The sequence below is a fragment of the Cervus elaphus genome, chromosome 22, assembly GCF_910594005.1.
Source record: "Cervus elaphus chromosome 22, mCerEla1.1, whole genome shotgun sequence".
NCBI lineage: Eukaryota > Metazoa > Chordata > Mammalia > Artiodactyla > Cervidae > Cervus > Cervus elaphus.
In genome coordinates this window covers 23,095,507-23,115,334 of record NC_057836.1, presented here as the reverse complement: position 1 = coordinate 23,115,334, position 19,828 = coordinate 23,095,507, and the positions used below count along the sequence as shown (strand labels likewise).

The 19,828-nt window shown below is 47.1% G+C and overlaps 1 protein-coding gene across 3 annotated transcripts; it reads left to right on the top strand.

Moving 5' to 3' along the window:
* The first annotated feature begins 1,146 nt into the window (after window positions 1-1,146).
* Window positions 1,147-19,273, top strand: GSG1 (germ cell associated 1). Of its 3 annotated transcripts, none has more exons than XM_043881553.1 (6): window positions 1,147-1,392; window positions 12,992-13,310; window positions 14,751-14,921; window positions 15,742-15,894; window positions 16,712-16,823; window positions 18,858-19,273. In XM_043881553.1, exons 1-6 carry the CDS (start codon window positions 1,345-1,347, stop codon window positions 19,195-19,197), a joined length of 1,143 nt encoding a protein of 380 aa, XP_043737488.1. In that variant the 5' UTR covers window positions 1,147-1,344; the 3' UTR covers window positions 19,198-19,273. The 3 variants fall into 3 exon arrangements, with proteins under 3 accessions (XP_043737488.1, XP_043737489.1, XP_043737491.1); XM_043881554.1 differs by having other exon boundaries at window positions 1,173-1,392; window positions 14,751-14,798; XM_043881556.1 differs by lacking the exon at window positions 1,147-1,392 and having other exon boundaries at window positions 12,989-13,310.
* Window positions 19,274-19,828: the final 555 nt, after the last annotated feature.

Sequence of the window (19,828 nt, the reverse complement as noted above, 5' to 3'; positions counted from 1 at the left end):
GGTAAAAGCTCAGAGGTGGAATAAGCTGGACCCTTGACTGGAAAACACTCTTCAAGCCTCAGTGTTACAGCTCCAATCCTCATTGTGTACTTATTAAAATAACATTTGTGAACATCCACTAGTTTCTTAGTTCTTTAGAGTGCTAATTTCTGTCCATCATGACCTTCTCTGGGGATGCTCCAGAGCTGAGCTGTCCAGTAGCTACCAAGCTCTCTCAGCCCTTGGAGGAGTGCAACTGAGGCACTGGATTTCTAATTTTATTTCATTTTAATTTACATTTTAAAAATGGAAGCAGGACTTCCATGGTGGTCCAGTGGTTAAGAATCTGCTTGCCAATGGAGGGGACACAGTTTCCATCCCTGGTCCCAGGAGATCCCGCATGCCGCAGAGCAACTACGCCTGTGCACCACAACTGCTGAGCCCGAGCTCTGGAACCCACAAGCCACAACTACTGAGCCATAAGCCCTAGAGCCTGTGCTCTGCAACGAGAGGCCATGGCAATGAGAAGCCCACATACTGCAACTAGAGACTAGAGCCCACTCGCCACAACTAGAGAAAGCCCATGTGCAGCAACGAAGCCCCAGCACAATAAATAAAATAATATTTTTAATAGAAGCTCCTAAATCCTCATTATGTACTTATTAAAATAGCGAACTAGTCTAAATGAACTAGAACCCTTACTAGTGTAGATGACTTTTCCACTGGACTCAACTTTATTGTTTGAGGGAGGCCTGCATTTGACATCAACAACAGCACTGCATAAAATATCACTGTTAGATTGCAGTGTGTGTCTCAATTTTACTTTTTTTTTCATGTGGCTACTGGGAAAGTTTAAATGACATCTGTGGCTCATATCTCATTTCTCTTGGACAGCACTGGCCTAGGGTCTTACAACCCTGTGAGGGTTGGTCAGTGTCCCATGGGAGCCATTCCTGACTTTCAGAAGCTGATAATTTACTAAGATGCCCAGGTGATTCTTACGCACAGCAATAAAAGCATAAGATCTGGAGGACACAAAAGACATGCAGGCCTCTGGACGGTAACCCCAGAGTGGCCCCAGTCCTTCTGAGGGTGGGGGTAGGAGGCAGAGTGAACGGCAGGGTGACCCCTGCCTGCCACTGTGATGTCACAGAGGCAGCCTCCTGTGTCAGCCAGCCCCACCCCAGCGTGTCCTGGCTGCAGGATAACCTCTCCATCCTCTCCAGCCTACCTCATACCACCGGACCCCTCTGCTGGCAAGAGGGGCTCTGATTCATCTTCACAGTCAAGGCTCATCCCACGCAACCAACTAAGACATAGCAGAAGAAACACTGAAACCCCTCTGCCTCATAACTTCAAAAGTGAATGAGCAATTCCTCTCAGCTGATTCAAAATGTTTGTCTCACCCAGAAGGTAGGTACCTTAAATTTTGAAATCTCATGACTATCTCATGTGTAGTCCCTTTACTGTTGGATGTGTAATATGGGTTATACAAACTCATCATAAGGAGCTTGAGGACACTCGGTAGGATTATCTGAAATGCAGTAAAAATGTGTTACTTGAGCCCAGTTTTTATTGATAAACCCAGTGATGGCCCTACCTTGGCCTCTTGTTCTTTCATCATCTTCCATTAAAACTTCCATTTCTTCCTCCTTTGCCTCTTATCACACCTTTCCTCTGCTCCCAGTACAGCTTAATGTCTTCTAGGTCTTTTTTTCCCCTCTCTGTATGATTTCTACTACAAAATCTAGTCCCTGGAAAAGGCCCAAGGGCACGGAAGTGATAGCAGTGATAAAGTGTCCATCACTCCAGCGAACTGAAAGATGCTGAGGCATTCCCATGACCAACTCCAATCCGAAATCTGCCGGAACTAAGAAAGGACAGCACAATCTTAGGCTCTTTCCGGTCTCAGAATCTGCAGAGACACTTCCAGACCCAGAAAGACACTCATAGCCAACAAAGACATCTTGGCTTGTTTAGCGGAGAAGACACATCTGGAAGTGACTTGCCTTCCATTTTGAGACAGTTGGCAATTCCCAACTTGCAGCTCACAGGGTTACTAAAAAGAAAAAAAAAAAAAAATGATGTTCATTCTCCTATATCTTACCTTTCCCAGGGGAGAAAAATGAAACTTACGATTAGCTTGAGAAATAACATACACACACACAGACACACACACAGAGCAATGTGGTGTGCTGTTTATGGGCTGGAAGTTAGAGATCTCAGAAGAAAGGAGTTTCTAAAAAAAAAAAAAAAGACACATCTGGAGCCTCAGAAAAGAGCTCACAGTTCTGAAGAACCACCAGATTATTGGGCTCAATCCACTTCCCTGGTTCAGAATCTCCCTAAGTGATTAAATCATAAATAGGCCAACCCTCAGAAGTGAATACAGCTAGGACTAGCCGTAGTGAAAAAAAAAAATTTTATTGGTTTACGAGGAGAGGTACAGAGGAAATGATGGGAGAGTCCGTTTATCAGTATACACCCGTGAAGTTTAAAGGAGGCAATCTGTTGCCTCATTATGAGTGCGCTGTCATAACTGGGCCTCAATCTGCGACACGGGTAAGGGTGACCAGGCCTTGCCTTGACCGAGGGGCGGCCTGGCCTTGACTCAGGAGGTTTCCCAAGTTGACTCTGCGTTTAGAGAGTGTGGCCTTGAGGAGTCGGACACTGGGGTCCTGACTTCTCGAGGTAGTGAGGATTAAACGTCCGTGGAGGGACTGCCAAACCGTCTGGGACAGGGACGGGGTAACCGGGGAGGACAAACTCTCTTTAATTCGCCTCCGAGAAAACAATCGCTCAGGGAGGTTAGGGAACTTGGCCAAAATCTTTAGCCCAGTCGTGGGGTGGGCAGGGACTAGAACTCAGATCTGCTGTGGGTTGGTGGCCCCGAAGTTCCGAAGTTCCGTCTCTCCGACCCACGAAATGAGTCAGAGCCAAGGCCTTTCTGCAGAACTGGAGCCGGAGCGTACCTTTAGGGGAAGGCGGCAGGGGGCGCGGAGACCTTAGACTTGGGTTTCAGCTCCTCCCGACCCTCGCCCTACCGGCTCGGGAGCGGAATTCAGGGGATGAACGGGGATCTCCGCACTCCCTCCGCCCACCCCGCCTGGGAAGACCCTCGGGACGCCGTCCCCTTCCCCCCAGGAAGATGGAGAGGCCCCGGGCGGGGAGCCCCACCCGCTCGGGACTTCTCGGCGCTCCGCCGCTGGGCTGGGCCTAGCCAAACGATTCAAAACAGGCTCCAGCGCGTCACCTTGGCAACGCTCTCCCGTTGCTAGGCGATCGGGCGCCGTAGTAAACTGAGGGCGGGCGTGTTACTAGCGGATGGGAGGGGGCCCGCGGGAACTAGCCCGGCGCTCGGGCACTGCGACTGCCGGGGGAAGTCGGGGAGGGGAGGGGGCAGAGAAGGAAGGGACGGGGTGGGGGGCGCATGCCGGATACAAATGGGGCGCCCCTTGAGAGGCCACTCCCGTTAGGCCCTTGCCCCGCCAGTCTGTCCCCGACACCCCACCACCTCCGCCCCGCCCCAGCAGTCCCCGAGAGCTCCGTCACCCCCGCGTGAGCGATTGCCCCACAGGATGCCCAGATGGGACTGCCCTCTGATTCACTCCAGCTGCCTGAGGCATGAAAGAAGGCGGCTTCCTCTCCTGGAAATGACTGCATTCGCAAAAGCCCTCAAACAATTCCATTAAAAAGAGGAACGGGAAAAGCCACAGAGAGGAGAGCCCCCGCAAATGATTTTGTTTGGCCCTCCCCACTGCACAGAAGTAGGTGTTCCCAGAACTCGGGACCCATGTTAGGAAGACTAGAGTCCTTTTCTTATTCTGTGAGCATCTGGGGCCATGTGGACATAAAGCATGATTACATTAGGAATTAACCTGAAGCTGGGAAACCCCAGAGCTCAATGTCCTGTAGTGGCTTTAGTATTTTGGACACTCGGCATGGGCATTTTAGTGATGCTAGTCTTCCCATTAGGGCTGGGAAGCAGATATCAAAATGTCCTGAGCCAGTGTTGCTAATCGTCCTCAGTAAATGTGTCATGTGTGAGGCATTGAAGTAACGATTGTAATTAGGGCTACAGAACCTCAGAACTTTGGACATTCGAGATCTACCATCCGAAAGGGCTCCAACCAGGAGGGAATCACAGGGGTTAGGAAAGGATATAACATTTCCAGTCTGTCACTGGCTTGTGAGCAATCTGATTGTACCCTAGTCTCTGTGAACTGAAGATAATACTTGCTCATGAGATCACTGCTGTTTTCTGGGCTTGGCGCGTCAAACAGCAGGAATGTTTCCACAGGTGGGAGGAAGCGTATTGGCACAGGGTCTGTTTGATGAAACTCAGGGTGCATCTATGTAGAAAGGCCTGGGGTGTGTCTGTGGACCCTCTTTGCAGCTCCTCCCTGCTCTTTCCTATGTGAAGCAGGAGGATCCCTGTCCCTTTCACCATAGGAGGCTGTTTGGACACTTTTTCAAGATCTTATCTTCAGCCATAGTCTTCCTAACTGTATTTGTGAGCTGGGTTTCCATTACGCACTTCATTCATTCATTCCATTCATTTATGGCTGTTAGGGCTAGGCTCTGAGGATCAACAACGAATAAGACATAGTTACTACTGTATCTAGAAAGTTAGTCAAGTGAACAGAATAGCCAGGTAAACCATGTGATGAGTTACAGGAGAGAGGCAGACAGAACAGAGCAGTGTAGACCAGAGTCAGTAACAACTGAAACATTCACACTGTATTCCAACCTTTCATCTACTTAGTAACAGAAAAGAATTAGTTAATAGGGCCTGGGTCAGAAATCTGACTCCTGAGAGGATAGAGTATACTATCTATGTCCCAAACTAAAGGAAATCAACTCTGAATATCATTGGAAGGACTAATGCTGAAGCTGAAGCTCCAATTCTTTGGCCACCTGATGTGATGAGCCGATTAGTTGGATAAGACCCTGAAAGATTGAGGGCAAGAGAAGAAGGGGACAACAGAGGATGAGATGGTTGGTTGGATAGCACCACCCACTCAGTGGACATGAGTTTGAGCAAACTCTGGGAGACAGTGAAGGACAGGGAAGCCTGGCGTGCTGCAGTCCATAGGGTGAGTGAGTGAGTGAACAACAACTGTCCCAAACAAACCTTTCTCGGGACAAGATGCCAGAATGGATGTGATAATAATAAAAAAATAAAACCTGGATTCCATAGCCCCAGTCTTGGACCTGAGGGAAGGGCTGTGCTTTACAATCTTCCCTGGTTCAGGTAAGCCTGGCGTGCTACAGTCCGTGGGGTTGCAAAGAGTTGGACACAACTGAGCGACTGAACTGAACTGAACTGGTTCAGCATCTCAGCATTCTTACCCATTGTTTTAATCACTTCTAATCTCCAGAGTAGTCACAAACCAAATTGAATTCCTGTTTACAAAGTATATGTGGGTGTCCCAAGACCAGTTTCTCTTTTTTTCATACCTAGTAAATGTGTTTTTGGACAGTGCAGGGCACAGTGACTGAGGACCTTAGCAGGGATAGGTTGGTCCCAGCCCTTGGCTTTGTGATGTCACAAACGTTCAGTTGCACATACATCCCTGTGGGGGTGTCCTGAGGGGATCAGGGTCCAACAGACCAAAGTTCAGTAATGTTCCGAGACATGGAATCTTCTCGTCTGTGTTGAGTCAGGAGCTTCTGAGCCTAGTCAAATTATATTTATGTGGCATTGACTAGCAATTACTTTAAGAGAAGAAAGAGAAGGAACAAAAAATTAACATGCTCAAATTACAATGAAAGGAAGTGAGTGGGATACTCGGCTCTGATTTTTGTGGTCAGGCAGAGAAACTCATGCTTTGTCAAAAAGAGGAAATTGGACATTGTGGCCCAGGGTCCTTGGGGAGGGGATGGGGTGGGGGGTCTCAATATTGATTGCATCTAGGAGCCAGCCAGTCAAACAAGCACGCACGCTAAATGCACAGCCTCCTACGGGTATGTGCATCTTAAGTCACTCATGTCCGACTTTTTACAATCCCATGGCCTGCAGCCCACCAGGCTCCTCTCCCAGAGCTAGGCCTTAGTGTTACTTTCTCAGTCGTGTCCAACTCTTTGCGACCCCATGGACTGTAGCCCACCAGGCCCCTCTGTCCATGGATTTCCCAGGCAAGAATACTGGATTGGGTTGCCATTTCCTTCTCCAAGGGATCTTCCCCATCCAGGGATTAAACCCAGGTCTCCTGCATTACAGGCTGATTCTTTACTGTCTGAGCCACCAGAGAAGCCCAGAGCTAGGCTTTGGGAAGGCCTAAAATAATATAATTTGGGAGACCCTCTTTAAAAAAAAAAAAAAGTACAAATTAAATAATAAGTATCTTGGAAGGGGCCTGAGTAAGTGGGGGACCACAAAGCTGAAGTTTCATCAGCTCCACTCTCTCAATCTACCTCTAGACTTCTTCATGTAACCCATCTGAGACTCTGCTGCTCCCATCTCCTTTTCCCTAGAGAGGGCATATTTTGGGCTATTAAGGTACAGGGGGCGCGGTTTATGAGCAGAGGCAATAAAAACCAAAGACAGAGGACTGTGCCAAAAGGTGACTCAAGCGGGATATGAGAAGTGTCTCTAAGTATTTGCAGGGTGGAAGCAGAGAGAAGGGAAAAGAATTGGTCACTGTTCTGGGGTGGAAAGGGAATGAGGATACGATTAAGTCAAGAAAAATGTGCACAAAACTCATCAGGACACATTGTCGAACAATATTTTCTGATACCACGGAGTTGTATTTCCCATGGGAAGTATTTGAGGACCTATTGAGTCACTGAAAACTAAAACTGGCCACAGAAAAATGTGCCACAGGAAACAATCTTACAAGATGTCCTCGAGGGAGCAGCTGGAGGGCCCCAAAGTTCATTGTGAGCCCTGAATTCCAGAACGCTGACACATGGCTTCTATAGATTACTGTGTGGGGAGGAGGCCAAGGCAAGAAAAGAGAGCGCTAGCCTGCGGGGTGGGGCAGCCACCTCCACCCACCTTTGCTGCTAGTGGGGGGAAGCGTGTGAGTGAAGAAGGAAAATATGGGAAGATAGTGCCACCCAGCGTTGAGATGAAAACTGCAGCCAGAAACCAACAGCCAATTCAATGACGTACAGGAATCAGAAATTCCCTGCTCCCTTTTCTCCAAGGAGAGGAGGAAAATAAATGGTCTTTTGGGTGATAGAGACATCACCTCTGGACTAAAGCACACGTGTGTTAAACAAGGGTGTTAAGTAAGGCTGACAAATAAGGAGAAATATGGTATAATACCCCTAATATGTGGAATCGTATAGTGAGTGAGTAAAAGACACTCAGTCGTGTCTGACTCTTTGCTACCCCACGGACTAAACAGTCCATGGGAATTCTCCAGGCCAGAATACTGGAGTGGGTAGCCTTCCCCTTTTCCAGGGAATCTTCTCAACCCAGGGATCAAACCCAGGTCTCCCGCATTGCAGGTGGATTCTTTACCAGCTGAGCCACCAGGAAAGCCCAAGAATACTAGAGTGGGTAGCCTATCCCTTCTCCAGGAGATCTTCCCGACCCAAGAGGAATCATATATGCGGAATCTAAAAAGAAATTATACAAATGAACTTATTTACAAAACAGATACAGACTCACAGACCTTATGGTGGAGGGAGAATGGAAGGATCAGGGGAAGGGATAGGAAGTTTGGGATCGACGTGTACACACTGATATATTTAAAATAGATAATCACCAAAACCGTACCATACAGCACAGGGAACTCTGCTTAATGTTACCTGGCAGCCTGGATGGAAGGGGAGTTTGGGGGGAAATGGGTACAAGTGTGGCTGAGTCCCTTTGCCGTCCACCTGAAACTGTCACAACCTTGTTAATCGGCTATACCCCAATATGAAATTAAAAGTTTTTTAAAAATAGAGTGACAGGATCGGGTGACAGGATCAAGATCAAAGGAGACTAATTTGGCCAGAATGTGGACTAATTCAAATGCTCCAAGGGGAGCCTGCCTTTGAGTCCCCAGACCGACTGCACAAACATAGGATGGAGGATCATGACTTGGTTGGCGGCAGATCTGGTCGACATGGTGGAAGGGCAGGGCAGAGAGGAGGCTTTCGCTAAATGTCAGCCCAAAGTGAGTCAAACAGGTGTGATTTTTATGGCACGTTAATTGCCTGATTATATAGTTTTCAGTCTGTTCCATTTTTTTACTTGTGTGATCAGAGTGGTGATTCCCAAGTTCCTTGCTTGTGGAACCGGAAATTCCGAAGCCCAGCCCTGGGTGTATGCAAAAAGTGTTCTAAAATTATAGGTTCCTGGGTATCACGCCAGAGCCACTACAGCTCAGGATGGAGCCTAGGAATCTGCATATCTCCCAAAGTTGCACAGGTGGTTCTGATGCTCGGTCAGAATTGAGAACTACTGCTCTCGAATATGGAGTAAACTTTGAGGACTTTACAATCCAGACAAACAGTTGGAATATAGAACGCATCATGGGAGGGGACAAGGACAGAGAGGAGGGAACAGTCCTTAGGAAGAAACATTTTCAAAGAATGAGTGACTTGAGTTCAACCTGACAAGAGGCAGATCCTCGGGTAAGAAGAGGAGACATTCCAAGAAGAAGGAAGGAAGAGCATCTGCCAGGATGAGGAGGATGAAGTCCTTGGGCATTCAGGGGAACATAGCAGTCTCCCCACCTTCTCAACCTGATTAATTGGTAGTTTTTGAGGACAGAAAGCACCATTTGTATTTCTAGAGGACTGACTACAAAAGATATGCAATCAAACCCTTATTGATTTGCCAGGTTTGTTTGCTTTTTAAGTTTTAGAAATGTACTTTAAAAAAAAAAAAAATTTAATCCCTTTGCCCAAAGATTGAGAGAGAAACGGTAGATAGCCACAGCATTGCTAACCCAGGGGTTTATTTCTCTCCAATCCTCCTCCCTCGGCAGGCTTACCCCCAACACTACCTAACACACAGATGGTCTCAGGATGTTATAATAATCCTTACTGATGTCACTCACTGGAGAGCGGAGACCACCCATGATACCAGGAAGCCTTTCCATACCCATGGCTCTATGAGGCCCCTGACATTGCAGATCACGGGGCTTAGGAAGGGGATGGAAAACCCAACACAAGGGAATAGGAACTGACAAAAGTTACTCCAAAGCAGTGGTGACTCTACAATGTTCTTCTGCCATAAAATCAAGGCCAATCCAGTCCCACCAGTTACCTAGGGAGTGGCGGTGAGATGGACACTCAATCGCTCTGCACTTTTTAAATTTATTTTTTAATTGAAGGATAATTGCTTTACAGAATCTTGATGTTTCTTCAATTCTGCACACATAGGTCCTTGCGTCTTAGTGCTGAATCCCAGACCCCCAATGGCAAGTTCTTCTTTGTAATCACTCAGGACAACTGGACCATGAGTGCCTTGTCGATTTTTAAATGCCCAAGTTCCCTGCAAGGCAGCATTTAATCATGAAGCACTCCAAAATATATGATAGAGGGGAGGGGTGGGAGGAGGTGGGAGGGGAATGGAAAGGGAGTTTGACTTCTTTCAACACTAAACCAAAGGGATTTGGAGCACAGATGGCATCTGCAGTCATTCTGGACAAGCTGCAAGACAAGGACCATGGTCAAGGTAACCATCTTCCCTCTCTTATTGTTTGGAACATGCATTTCATAGCTGTTTTGCTCCTGATTCTTTTAAGAGATGTGCCAGTCACATCCATTTGTTGTCCTTACTAGTCTGTGTTAATCCTGAGGTTTTGCCATTAACCTATGTTGATGGAAGAATCACTGAAACTTGATAGAAATTAATTATTGAAAAGCATAGATTTTCAGTCTATATACTTCCCTAATGGTCTGAGCCTGTGTCTGAAGCCACACAGTGTCCCATTTTTAGAGAGTGAAGAGTCGCCTCGGCTTGGGGCTTGTCAGTACCTGCGAAGATAGAACATGTCTTGTGGCTGCTATTTCTTTTCCATGATCCCCTGAAGGAAACCATTGCCAAATTAGATTGTTCTTCTAAATCAAGAGAAAGGCATTTTTAGGGGGGAGAATAAAATATGTAGTGAAGGGTATCGCAGTGTGGGTGTTGAAGGCAATTCTTGAAGATTCTTGAATGGATTCTCATTCATTTATCAAGATAATCATTGAATGAGGTTGCTTGAGTCTGTCCTTGGTAGACACTCATAGGAACAGCATCTTTGGACTTCATTCCAAGCTCTTTTTCTTCTCTTTTCAAAACTTTTTATTTTATATGCGAGTATAACTGATTAACAGTGCTGTGATACCTTCAGGTGCATGGCAGAGCGACCCAGCCATCATATAGGAGTATGCATTCTCCCCCAAACTCCTCTCCCGTGAAGGCTGCCACATAACATGAAGCAGAGTTTCTTGTGCTATACAGTCGGTCCTTGTTGGTTCTCCATTTTAAATATAGCAGAGTGTACATGTCCATCCCAAACTCCCTAACTCTCCCTTCCCCCTACCCTTCCCCCTGGGAACCGTAAGTTCGTTCTCCCAAGCTCTTTTTCATTCTTTGCTTCTCAACTTCTTAAATTGGTTGTCTGTCACCTTAGCGCTGCTACAAAGTGGTGAGGGATTCATGATTCTTATTTCGGAATAACCTGATGAATAATTTATGAATAGGTATGATTTAAAAAATGGATTGAGGGTAAAATTAAAATCTGATGTGATGGGATAGTGGCTAAATCTCCAAGTCATACGGGGTTGAAAATAAAGTTGTCGAAAACGTAGAATTGCCTGAATCCTTAGTTCCATCTTTATGCAGAATAATGGACGAAGATGTTGTACCTTGAAGTCTGTTTCCTATTCAAACAATGGATATAAAAATAGAAAGGGTAAGTAACTAAGAGTAGCAGAACAATGACAAAAAAAACTATAGGATTTTCAAAACTAAAAAACAAGATGAAAACATTCTTTTGGGGGAAGAAAAGGGGCTCATAATGACTTCCATATCTGGCAATATAAGATCACTGCCCCCTTCCAGATATCATGGCTTTTGAGTCCTCACCAAGGTCACCCAGAGTCTTGAACCAACAATTCTTGCTGGAGTTAATTTGTTGAGTGCTTTAAAAAAAAAAAAATCTTATTAGCAAATTGCTTTACAGAAGCTGTTTTATCATACATTTTGCTTATTGGCTTCTATCTACATATGAATCTGGTATATTTCTTATTGCCATAAAAAACTGCACTTTGTCTGTGGTATGTACTGTTTTAGTCCCTAAAAATTATAAAGAACAAACTGTTGTGATTCTAAGATAAAGTCGCCTGTTTAATGTAGAAAATGTTCAGCTGGAGATGATGAGAGAGGCAGATTTATGGGCCTGTCTCGTTTAGCTATGGTTTTATTTACATCTCTTAAGCTAAGCAGATTTGGGTCTGATTAATTCTGATGTAAGTGATTCCCCTTAGAAAGCTCAAGATGGTTTACTTTAAGAAGTGTCTGTCAGCAACTAAGTATGGGCTTCTTTTCCGCTCAGTATATATTAATATAACAGTACAAACTGCTTCATAATGCAAAGTGTGAGACCTGTCAGATCTCTTTATTTTTCTATTAATAAATCAAATTCAATCTGGCTCCACGCCGCCACTCCCCAGCACTGAAACATCTAACGTTGGACATCTTTTAGGTTAAAAATGACAAGGTTGAGGGCTCCAGCCAAAGCCACGGGGGCTGCATTCATTCTGCAGCCCCCCACCGGGTCACCCGCAGGCACTGCAACTGCATTGGGCTGGGGGGCCGCACCTGCAGGTTCTTTGTCCACAGGGCACCCTCGCTGTGGCTCCAAGGCCAGAGCACTCAAAGTCCAGCCTCCATGGGTACCACGCAGCCACCTTGCATTTGAGATTCTCTCAGTTCAGGCATAGTGGATGGAAGCTGAACTCAGATCACCACCTCTCTCAAAACACATCACTCTATTTCCTCTCCAAGGGTTGCAGCATCCCAGTTGGTCATCCGCCCTCCTACCCTCAAGAGTCCAGTGCCTCTATCTGCTCCCCTAGGGAGCATCCTCTTTAACATTTATTAATAGGATAAATGGGCTTTCCTGGTGGCTCAGATGGTAAAGAATCTTCCTGCAATGTGGGAGACCCAGGTTCGATCCTTGGGTCAGGAAGATCCCGTGGAGAAGGAAATGGCTACCCATCCCACTATTCTTGCCTGGAGAATCCCATGGATATATGCCCCTTTACTCCTCTCAGAAGAATCTAATGCAGGGAAAAGTGAAAGTGTTAGTCACTCACCCATGTCTGATACTTTGCGACCCCATGGACTGTAGCCTGCCAGGCTCCTCTCTCCATGGAATTCTCTAGGTATGAATACTGGACTGGGTTGCCATTCCCTTCTCCAGGAGATCTTCCCGACCCAGGGGTTGAACCTGGGTCTCCTGCATTGCAGGCGGATTCTTTACCATCTGAGCTACCAGGGAGGAAGACATCAAAACCTTATATAGGATAGTCATAAATTAAAACCCATTTATAACTAAAAGGAGTGTCAATGTTTTTTGTTAGATTGGAAGAATGGGGAATTTACCATGTGAGCCATTATTACATGTCAGATAAGTGCCCAACATTTTGTTTGTATTATTTAAGTAAATCCTCATAACAACAACAAGAACAAATACCTCCCCACTACCTTTCCCTGAAGACAAAACCAAAGATTACCAGCAGGAACATCTGGTGAACACCCAATCCTTTTTCTCAACCAGATACACACTAGCTCAGTGGCTTAATCACATTACTATCTGATGCTTGTTCAGATTATCCCCAATAAGCGTTTTAATATAATACGGTCCAGCTGAAATAAACATCATGGCTTCAGCGCCTGCTCCAGGCGAGCCGAGCTCGCCCAAGGCTACTTGGAGAAAACTCCTGAGGGCTGGTCGCGCCCATTGTGTTGGAGGAAAGCGGCTCCAGGGAGTTTAGGGAGCCTCAGGGGAGGGTGCTGATCTCCGATCTCAGATGAGGCTCTAACATCCGGCTCCTCACCTGTGTCTTATTACAGATGGGGCTCCCGAAGAGCTTCTCTAGCCAACGGACATGCCTATCTGCCATCCTCAGCATGCTATCACTCAGCCTCTCCACAGCATCCCTGCTCAGCAACTACTGGTTTGTGGGCACACAGAAGGTGCCCAAGCCCCTGTGCGGGAAAGGTCTACCAGCCAAGTGCTTTGACGTGCCGGTGCCCCTGGATGGGGGCGGCAGCAACGCATCTTCCCAGGAGGTGGTACACTACAGCTGGGAGGCCGGGGATGACCGGTTCACCTTCCATGCCTTCTGGAGCGGCATGTGGCTATCCTGTGCGGAGATCATGGAAGAACCAGGTAGCTGCCTCGCCCCCAGATTTCTTGTCCCCCGCCCCTGCAGGGGGAAGTATGTAGCCCTCGCTCACACCGGCCAGGCTCACCCCTAGCCTCAGCATCTCCCCCCCTCTCCATTGTGTCCCTTCCACATCAGACTCCTTTGTCATAAAGTCCAAAGTCCATCCATCTGGCATTCCACCTCCAGACTCTCGCTGGTTTCAAACAGCATCCCCCTTCAACAGTCTCACGCAGACTTTGAAGGTTATGAGACTTCCCATTCCTGCCAGCCAGAGTTGCCGTTTAGAGACAAAACAAGGAGACTATTGTAGAGAAAGCCTGGGCTCTGTACAGGAACAACTTCACTCCTACAGGCTTTGATTTTCTCCTTTGTGAGATGCAGGCATCAGAGTAGATGGCCCTTAAAGCATCCCAGAAGTGTGTTCTCATTCTAAGTGTTATTGTTACCACTGAAAAGGCAGGGCAAGTGAAGCCCAGGGAGGACAAATACATCCTGGAAGTTCTCCCCAGAGGAGACGCAGCCAGACCCTCTCAGGTCTCAGGTCGTGTGGCGTACACTCACAAAGCAGGCGCTATCCAGCATGTTAGATAGGGGCTTGTCCTCAGGCGAATAGCAGAGGACGCTCTCTCCTCCCTGCTTAAAGCTTGCAAAGATCCCCCTGTAGTGAAGTTTTCCTAAAGCCCAGAACTGTGTACAATTTGCAGTCTAGTGCTTTTCCCAGTTTGGGCTAAGGTGAAAAGGAGATGGGAAAGGATTATAAACTCTGGGGTATTTCCATTTATTTTTACATTTTTAATTAATTTAATTGGAAGATAATTACTTTACAATATTGTGATGGTTTCTGCCATACATCAATATGAATCAGTCATAGACATACATGTGTCCCCCCATCCTGAAGCCCCCACCTTCCTCCTCACCCCAGACCTCCAGGTTGTCACAGAGCACTGGCTTTGGGTGCTCTGCATCATATATCAAACTCCCACTAGCTATCGATTTTACATGTGGTAATATATACGTTTCCACATACATGTGAAGTACAGACTTTTGGACTCAGTGGGAGAAGGAGGGGGTGGAATGATTTGAGAGAATTCCATTTATATTTATTATTGTGCCATTTAGCACTGCTGTGACTCCAGTCCAGGAAACAGTTTAGAGCCACTCAAGCCAGCAGCAGGAGCAGAAGGAGCTGGTGAACCAACGCTGGAGACACCCCCTGGGTGACTGGGGGAGTGTCCTCTTCATAATCAGGAATTGAGGCAGAAATTAATCTTGGATGACTCTGGCCTGTTTTGTTCATCCATCCTTGCATCCTTCCCTGCTTCTAAAGAGACGTTTATGGCCTGCCTTCCATGTGCTGGGCAGGCCCCCGGGATGGAATTAGAAAAAGCCTGTGTCCCTTGACCAGGACAGCAACTCACCACCTTGTACCTTGTCTATTTCAGGGGAGAGGTGCCGACGTTTCCTTGAACTCACACCACCAACCGAGAGAGGTGAGGAAGGACTACTGGAATTTGCCACGTTGCAAGGCCCACGTCACCCCACTCTCCGATTTGGAGGGAAGCGGTTGATGGAGAAGGCTTCCCTCTCCCACCCTCCCTTGGGGCTTGTGGCAAGTATGTGGGTTTGAAGATAAATTTAGTTGCCATTGAGTTGGGCCTCTGGGGATCTAAACTGTACTGTGATCTCCTGCTTTTCTTTTCTTCTGCGCCCCACAGGGTGACACTAACTCCCACTAGGCTGATTCAAACTCCCACCTGGCTGACACTCATTCCTAGGCAGGAACGCAAAAAAGCAACAGCAGGGACAAATAAAGTTCCCAAACAGAAATCTACCAACGGCTCTAACCTCCTCCTGTTGCCAAGTAACCATGTAGAAAGCTTGAATTTTTCCTTTTTTTCCTTTTTTTCCTTTTTTTTTTTTTTTTTTGGCATTTCAGTAACTTTATTGAAAGGTATATATCCCTTAGTACCAAAACATAATGAAAGTTGGTTAGGTTACCTCTGCCAATGCAAAATTAACACTGATGTAATAAAGATTTTTGTAACATAGAAAGAAAGGAGTCAAGGTGGGAGGGGAGGAAGAAGAGAAACAAAATAGATGGTTCCAGAATTAAATTTTTTTAAGAAGAGAAGCAGAAATAAGTAGCAAAATTTACATCCCTAAAAGATTTGGTGGAAATTGGATGATTTCTTCTCCAGTCTCCCTAAGAGTATTTACAGTGAGTCAAGCGTGGTTGGTTGTGTATGGGGTACTGAGGAGAGAGAGAGCTGATAGCCTCGAGCCCCCTGGTCAAGGACCGTTCCAGCTGCTTCAACTCTGTCTTCTCCTCTGGTGCTATGAGGCTCTCCACTTCTCGTGGGCAGCATTTGTTCACTGCTGGTTCAGTTACTTAATTGTCAGGGTGACGGTTCTTCTTCCTCTGGTTTCTGACAGAGATCCTATGGTTATCACTGGGAGCCCAGTTTGCCTACATTGGACTTGAACTCATCAGTTTCCTCCTGCTACTGACGGACTTGCTATTCACAGGGAACCCTGGCTGTGGCCTCAAGCTGAGCGCCTTTGCCGCCATCTCCTCTGTCTTGTCGGGTAAGCAGCGTCTCAGGAGCTACAGAGGGGGTGGGTGTCCCCTGTTGCCTTTGAAGCCTAGCCGGCAGCTGGAATCTCTGTCCTAAGAGAAGGAAGGAGCCCTGAAGAAAGCTAAAGAATGGAGCCCAGGAGATACAGCACAGGCGTCTTTAATTTTAAACTGAAACAGCATGCAAAATGCTAGATTAAGTCACTACGTACTTTGCAAAATGATTTCTCTCTGGGTTCCTTCCGCTTGCAAGTTTTCTCATTATGTACAATACAGTTTGGTTTATTACTTCTGAGTCATGACATGCACACAGCTTTGCCGGACTCTGTTGGATCAAGTAAGAGATGCCTGTAGATCAGTGGTCCCCAAGCTTTCTGGTCCCAGGGACCAGTTTTTTATGGAAGACAATTTTTCCACAGACTGGGGGCAGGGGACGGTTTGGGGATGATTCAAGCACATTACATTTATTGTGCACCTTATTTCTTTTATTATTATATCAGATCCACCTCAGATCATCAAGCATTAGACCCCCAGAGGTTGGAGCCCCTAGTGTAGATGATGAAGGAAAGGGTTCAAGTTGGGGATGCAGATGGGAAAGACCTAAAGGGAGTAGCAGTCCAGGGTGCAGCATTGACTAGAAAGTTCCCATAGCTCAAAACCTAACATCTGGGGAACCAACAGCAAATATGCCTTCAAGGAGGAGCCCCCAGTGCAGGGTGGCCCTGATGCCAGATAGGGAATATGATTTGCTCCCAATTCATATTCCCTATAGATAGATAGCAGTGCCAGTCTTTCTCTAAGGGTGCTGACTCCCTGTTTCTTTTGCAGGCCTTCTGGGGATGGTGGGCCATATGATGTACTCACAAGTTTTCCAGGCAACGGCCAACTTGGGTCCAGAAGACTGGAGGCCACACACTTGGAACTACGGCTGGGCTTTCTAGTAAGTGCTTATCACCTCCACCACCTTTCTCCTCTTCCCCGGTCCACCTCCATTAAGTGGCAGCCCTCAACTAGGCACTTGCTCTCTGTCCTCCTTCCTTCTCTCCATCCCTCATCCCAGACACCTGTCAATCATCCAGAGGGCTGACCAGCAGGCCATACCCATTCTCTCCCCACCTTCCAAGGAGAGGTACAGAGTGGATTCCTCTGGCTTATTTTTCGTGAGGACGTTATCAAGTTTTTCTGCTGATAAAGCTGTTAATACGTGCTTCTACACCTGACATGTAGGACGTCCTAGGGAAATGAGACTGATTTCGCATGGTTTATGGAAATGAGGCTTTACATTTTATATGTTCTGTTGCCCAGAAAGTTCATTCAGATTTTTCCATAAAAGCTTACAGAGAACCCTGAACAAACTTTTCGGCCAACCCAATATTTTGATTCAAAATACCGGAAGACAGAGAAATGAAGAAATAGCCTTGAAATCTGGATTCCACTTCTGTGAATGGCTGCCCACTCTCCTCCTATAATGAATAAGTTCATCCTGCCTCCATTCTTATTCCACCAAACTGTGTTAGAAATGAAACAGTCTCTCTCTAACCCTTAAAGAACTAAGGGCTCAGTTAGTTTAGACTTCTCTTATTATAAAGAAGGAAGCAGAGACCATGATGAAACACATGCATTCAAGGGTAACATCCCCTTTATGTGGGTTTCTCACCTTCTCCCTTGAGGGACACTCTCCATTCACAACACAGATGCCGACTTAGATCATGAATCATCTGGGCTGAGTTCTAAGCACTTACCAGTGCTGGAAAGACAGCACCAGGCTTGAGTTTCTGTCCCGAAGAGGCACATGGAAGCCTACACCTGTCTGTCACGGGATCCCGTCCCCTTTCCTCATGGTATAATACGGGCTATTGGATTCGGGGGTCTCTGATCTTTCCATCAGCCACCCTGTCACAGTTTAGCTCATTTTCCAGACTCATCATTTCTCAGCTTTTGTCCATTTCTCTAGCCACTCTTGGCATTTCAACTGCAGGGCTCAGACTTCAAAACTCCCACCCAAGTATCTCCCACCCGAGTCTAGTCTGTCACAGGCAGCAGAGGGGAACACACAGCAGCAGCGCATGGCCTTTCACTGTCACGGCCTCATGAAATCCACCCTCCAGCAACGCCCCCCCAACTCCTGGTGTCCTGGGCTTCCCACGACTGTGAGACACTTAGGGGTTTGACTTTCCCGGTTCTTAGGAGTGTGTTTGATATGGTTCCCTGGTGTCTTTTTCTCGTTGTTGAATCTATCCAGCTTCTCTTCCATCCTTTACAAATTTCCTTTGAGTCAAGAACCACACTTGTTTGCATTGTAGGCCTTGTTTCCACTAGAGAAGTCTATACTAATGCCTCTGGATGTGTACTCAGGGTTTCCTGAATGCCTCCCAGAGGCTCAACTCTGGGGACAGCTAGGCTGAAAACCAAGGAAGACGGAAGAGGTGTCTGAGTGCAGGAAAATCTTTGGCAGGAAATATGTATGTGTCAGGCTTCCCTGGTCGCTCAGATGGTAAAGAATCTGCCTGCAGTGCAGGAGACCCAGGTTCAATCCCTGGGTCAGGAAGATTCCCCTAGAGAAAGGAATGGTTACCCATTGCAGTAGACTGGCGGACTATAGTCCATGGGGTTGGACACGACTGAGTGACTCACACACACACACACACACACACACACAAAATAGGCCGCCAGGTATAAAAGAACACAGCACTTGCAACAAAATCAGTGCAGTGAAAATGAATGTTCAACTCCTAACTTTAAACACCATATAAATCATGGCTTTTTACTATAAAACATTCAGAACTTACCCTAGGACAGACCAAATTCAGACCTCTTGCCCACCGCTCTTTATCTACATGTGAAAGGTGACACCCTCTTCCTAAATCCTTAAGAGGCATCCCCTAGTTGACTAGTAGGAAGGGACCTTGATATTTTTCTTTCAAACCCGTAAGAAAATGTCTGACTTTCCCATTTTCCGTGTGTGTGTCCCTAGCACGGCCTGGGTCTCCTTTACCTGTTGCATGGCATCGGCGGTCACCACCTTCAACACCTACACCCGGCTGGTGCTGGAATTCAAGTGCAGGCACAGTAAGAGCTTCCGAGGAGCCCCAGGCTGCCAACCGCATCATCACCAGTGCTTCCTGCAGCAGCTGGCATGCACAGCCCAGCCGGGGGGCCCCATGACCAGCTACCCCCAGTTCCACGGCCAGCCCATCCGCTCCATCTCCGAAGGGGTAGACTTCTACTCAGAACTACATGACAAGGAACTTCAACAAGGCACCAGCCAGGAGCCTGAGGCCAAGGCGGCTGGCTCATCTGTAGAAGAGTGTTAGGAGTTAGGGGGTTTGGAGAGCAGGCCGAAGCCCCACCTTACATGTTGCTCTGTGATCAACACGTGCTCAAGCCACAGTCTGTTTCCTGAGTGTGACTTCCAGAGGTTGAGAACAAGGGTATTGAAAGTCTAAATCCAAGGGGTGCACACCCAGGTGCCCAGCGCTCTGGCTCCCTTTTCCATCACAGCTTAGTCTCACCACCCCCACTCTACCGCTCGCCCCCACCCCACATCTCACTCATTCAGAAATTCCTTCTCGATTTGATTGTTCATTATGTGCCGGGTTCTGGGAGATAAAAAGAGGAGTAAAATAGAGATCCTGCCCTTTAGGGGCAATCAGGCTGGTCAGAAGAACAGAGACGGGTGGCTGATAGGGGCTCAGCTCAGCTGTGGTGCACTTGACTTTAAAGCCACACACTGGGAGGCAGTACTAGGAACGATGCCATGTAGAGCGGGTATCCTCCGCGCTGCCTGCCACAGTGTCCTGCATCCATGTGGTAGGGGCCACATCACACTATGTTAATTCCTATGTTAATTACACATTATCCTTGGAGAGACCAGGAGACCAGGACACATGAGAAGGCTCCCACGGCCTGCAGGGACAGGCCACCCCCAAAACAGCCCCCCCGAAG

Coding starts and splice junctions, on each gene's coding strand:
- GSG1 (XM_043881553.1), top strand. CDS start 1,345: ATGAGCAATTCCTCTCAGCTGATTCAAAATGTTTGTCTCACCCAGAAG. Junction 13,311..14,750: donor GGAGATCATGGAAGAACCAG/GTAGCTGCCTCG, acceptor TGTCTATTTCAG/GGGAGAGGTGCCGACGTTTC. Junction 15,895..16,711: donor CATCTCCTCTGTCTTGTCGG/GTAAGCAGCGTC, acceptor TTTCTTTTGCAG/GCCTTCTGGGGATGGTGGGC.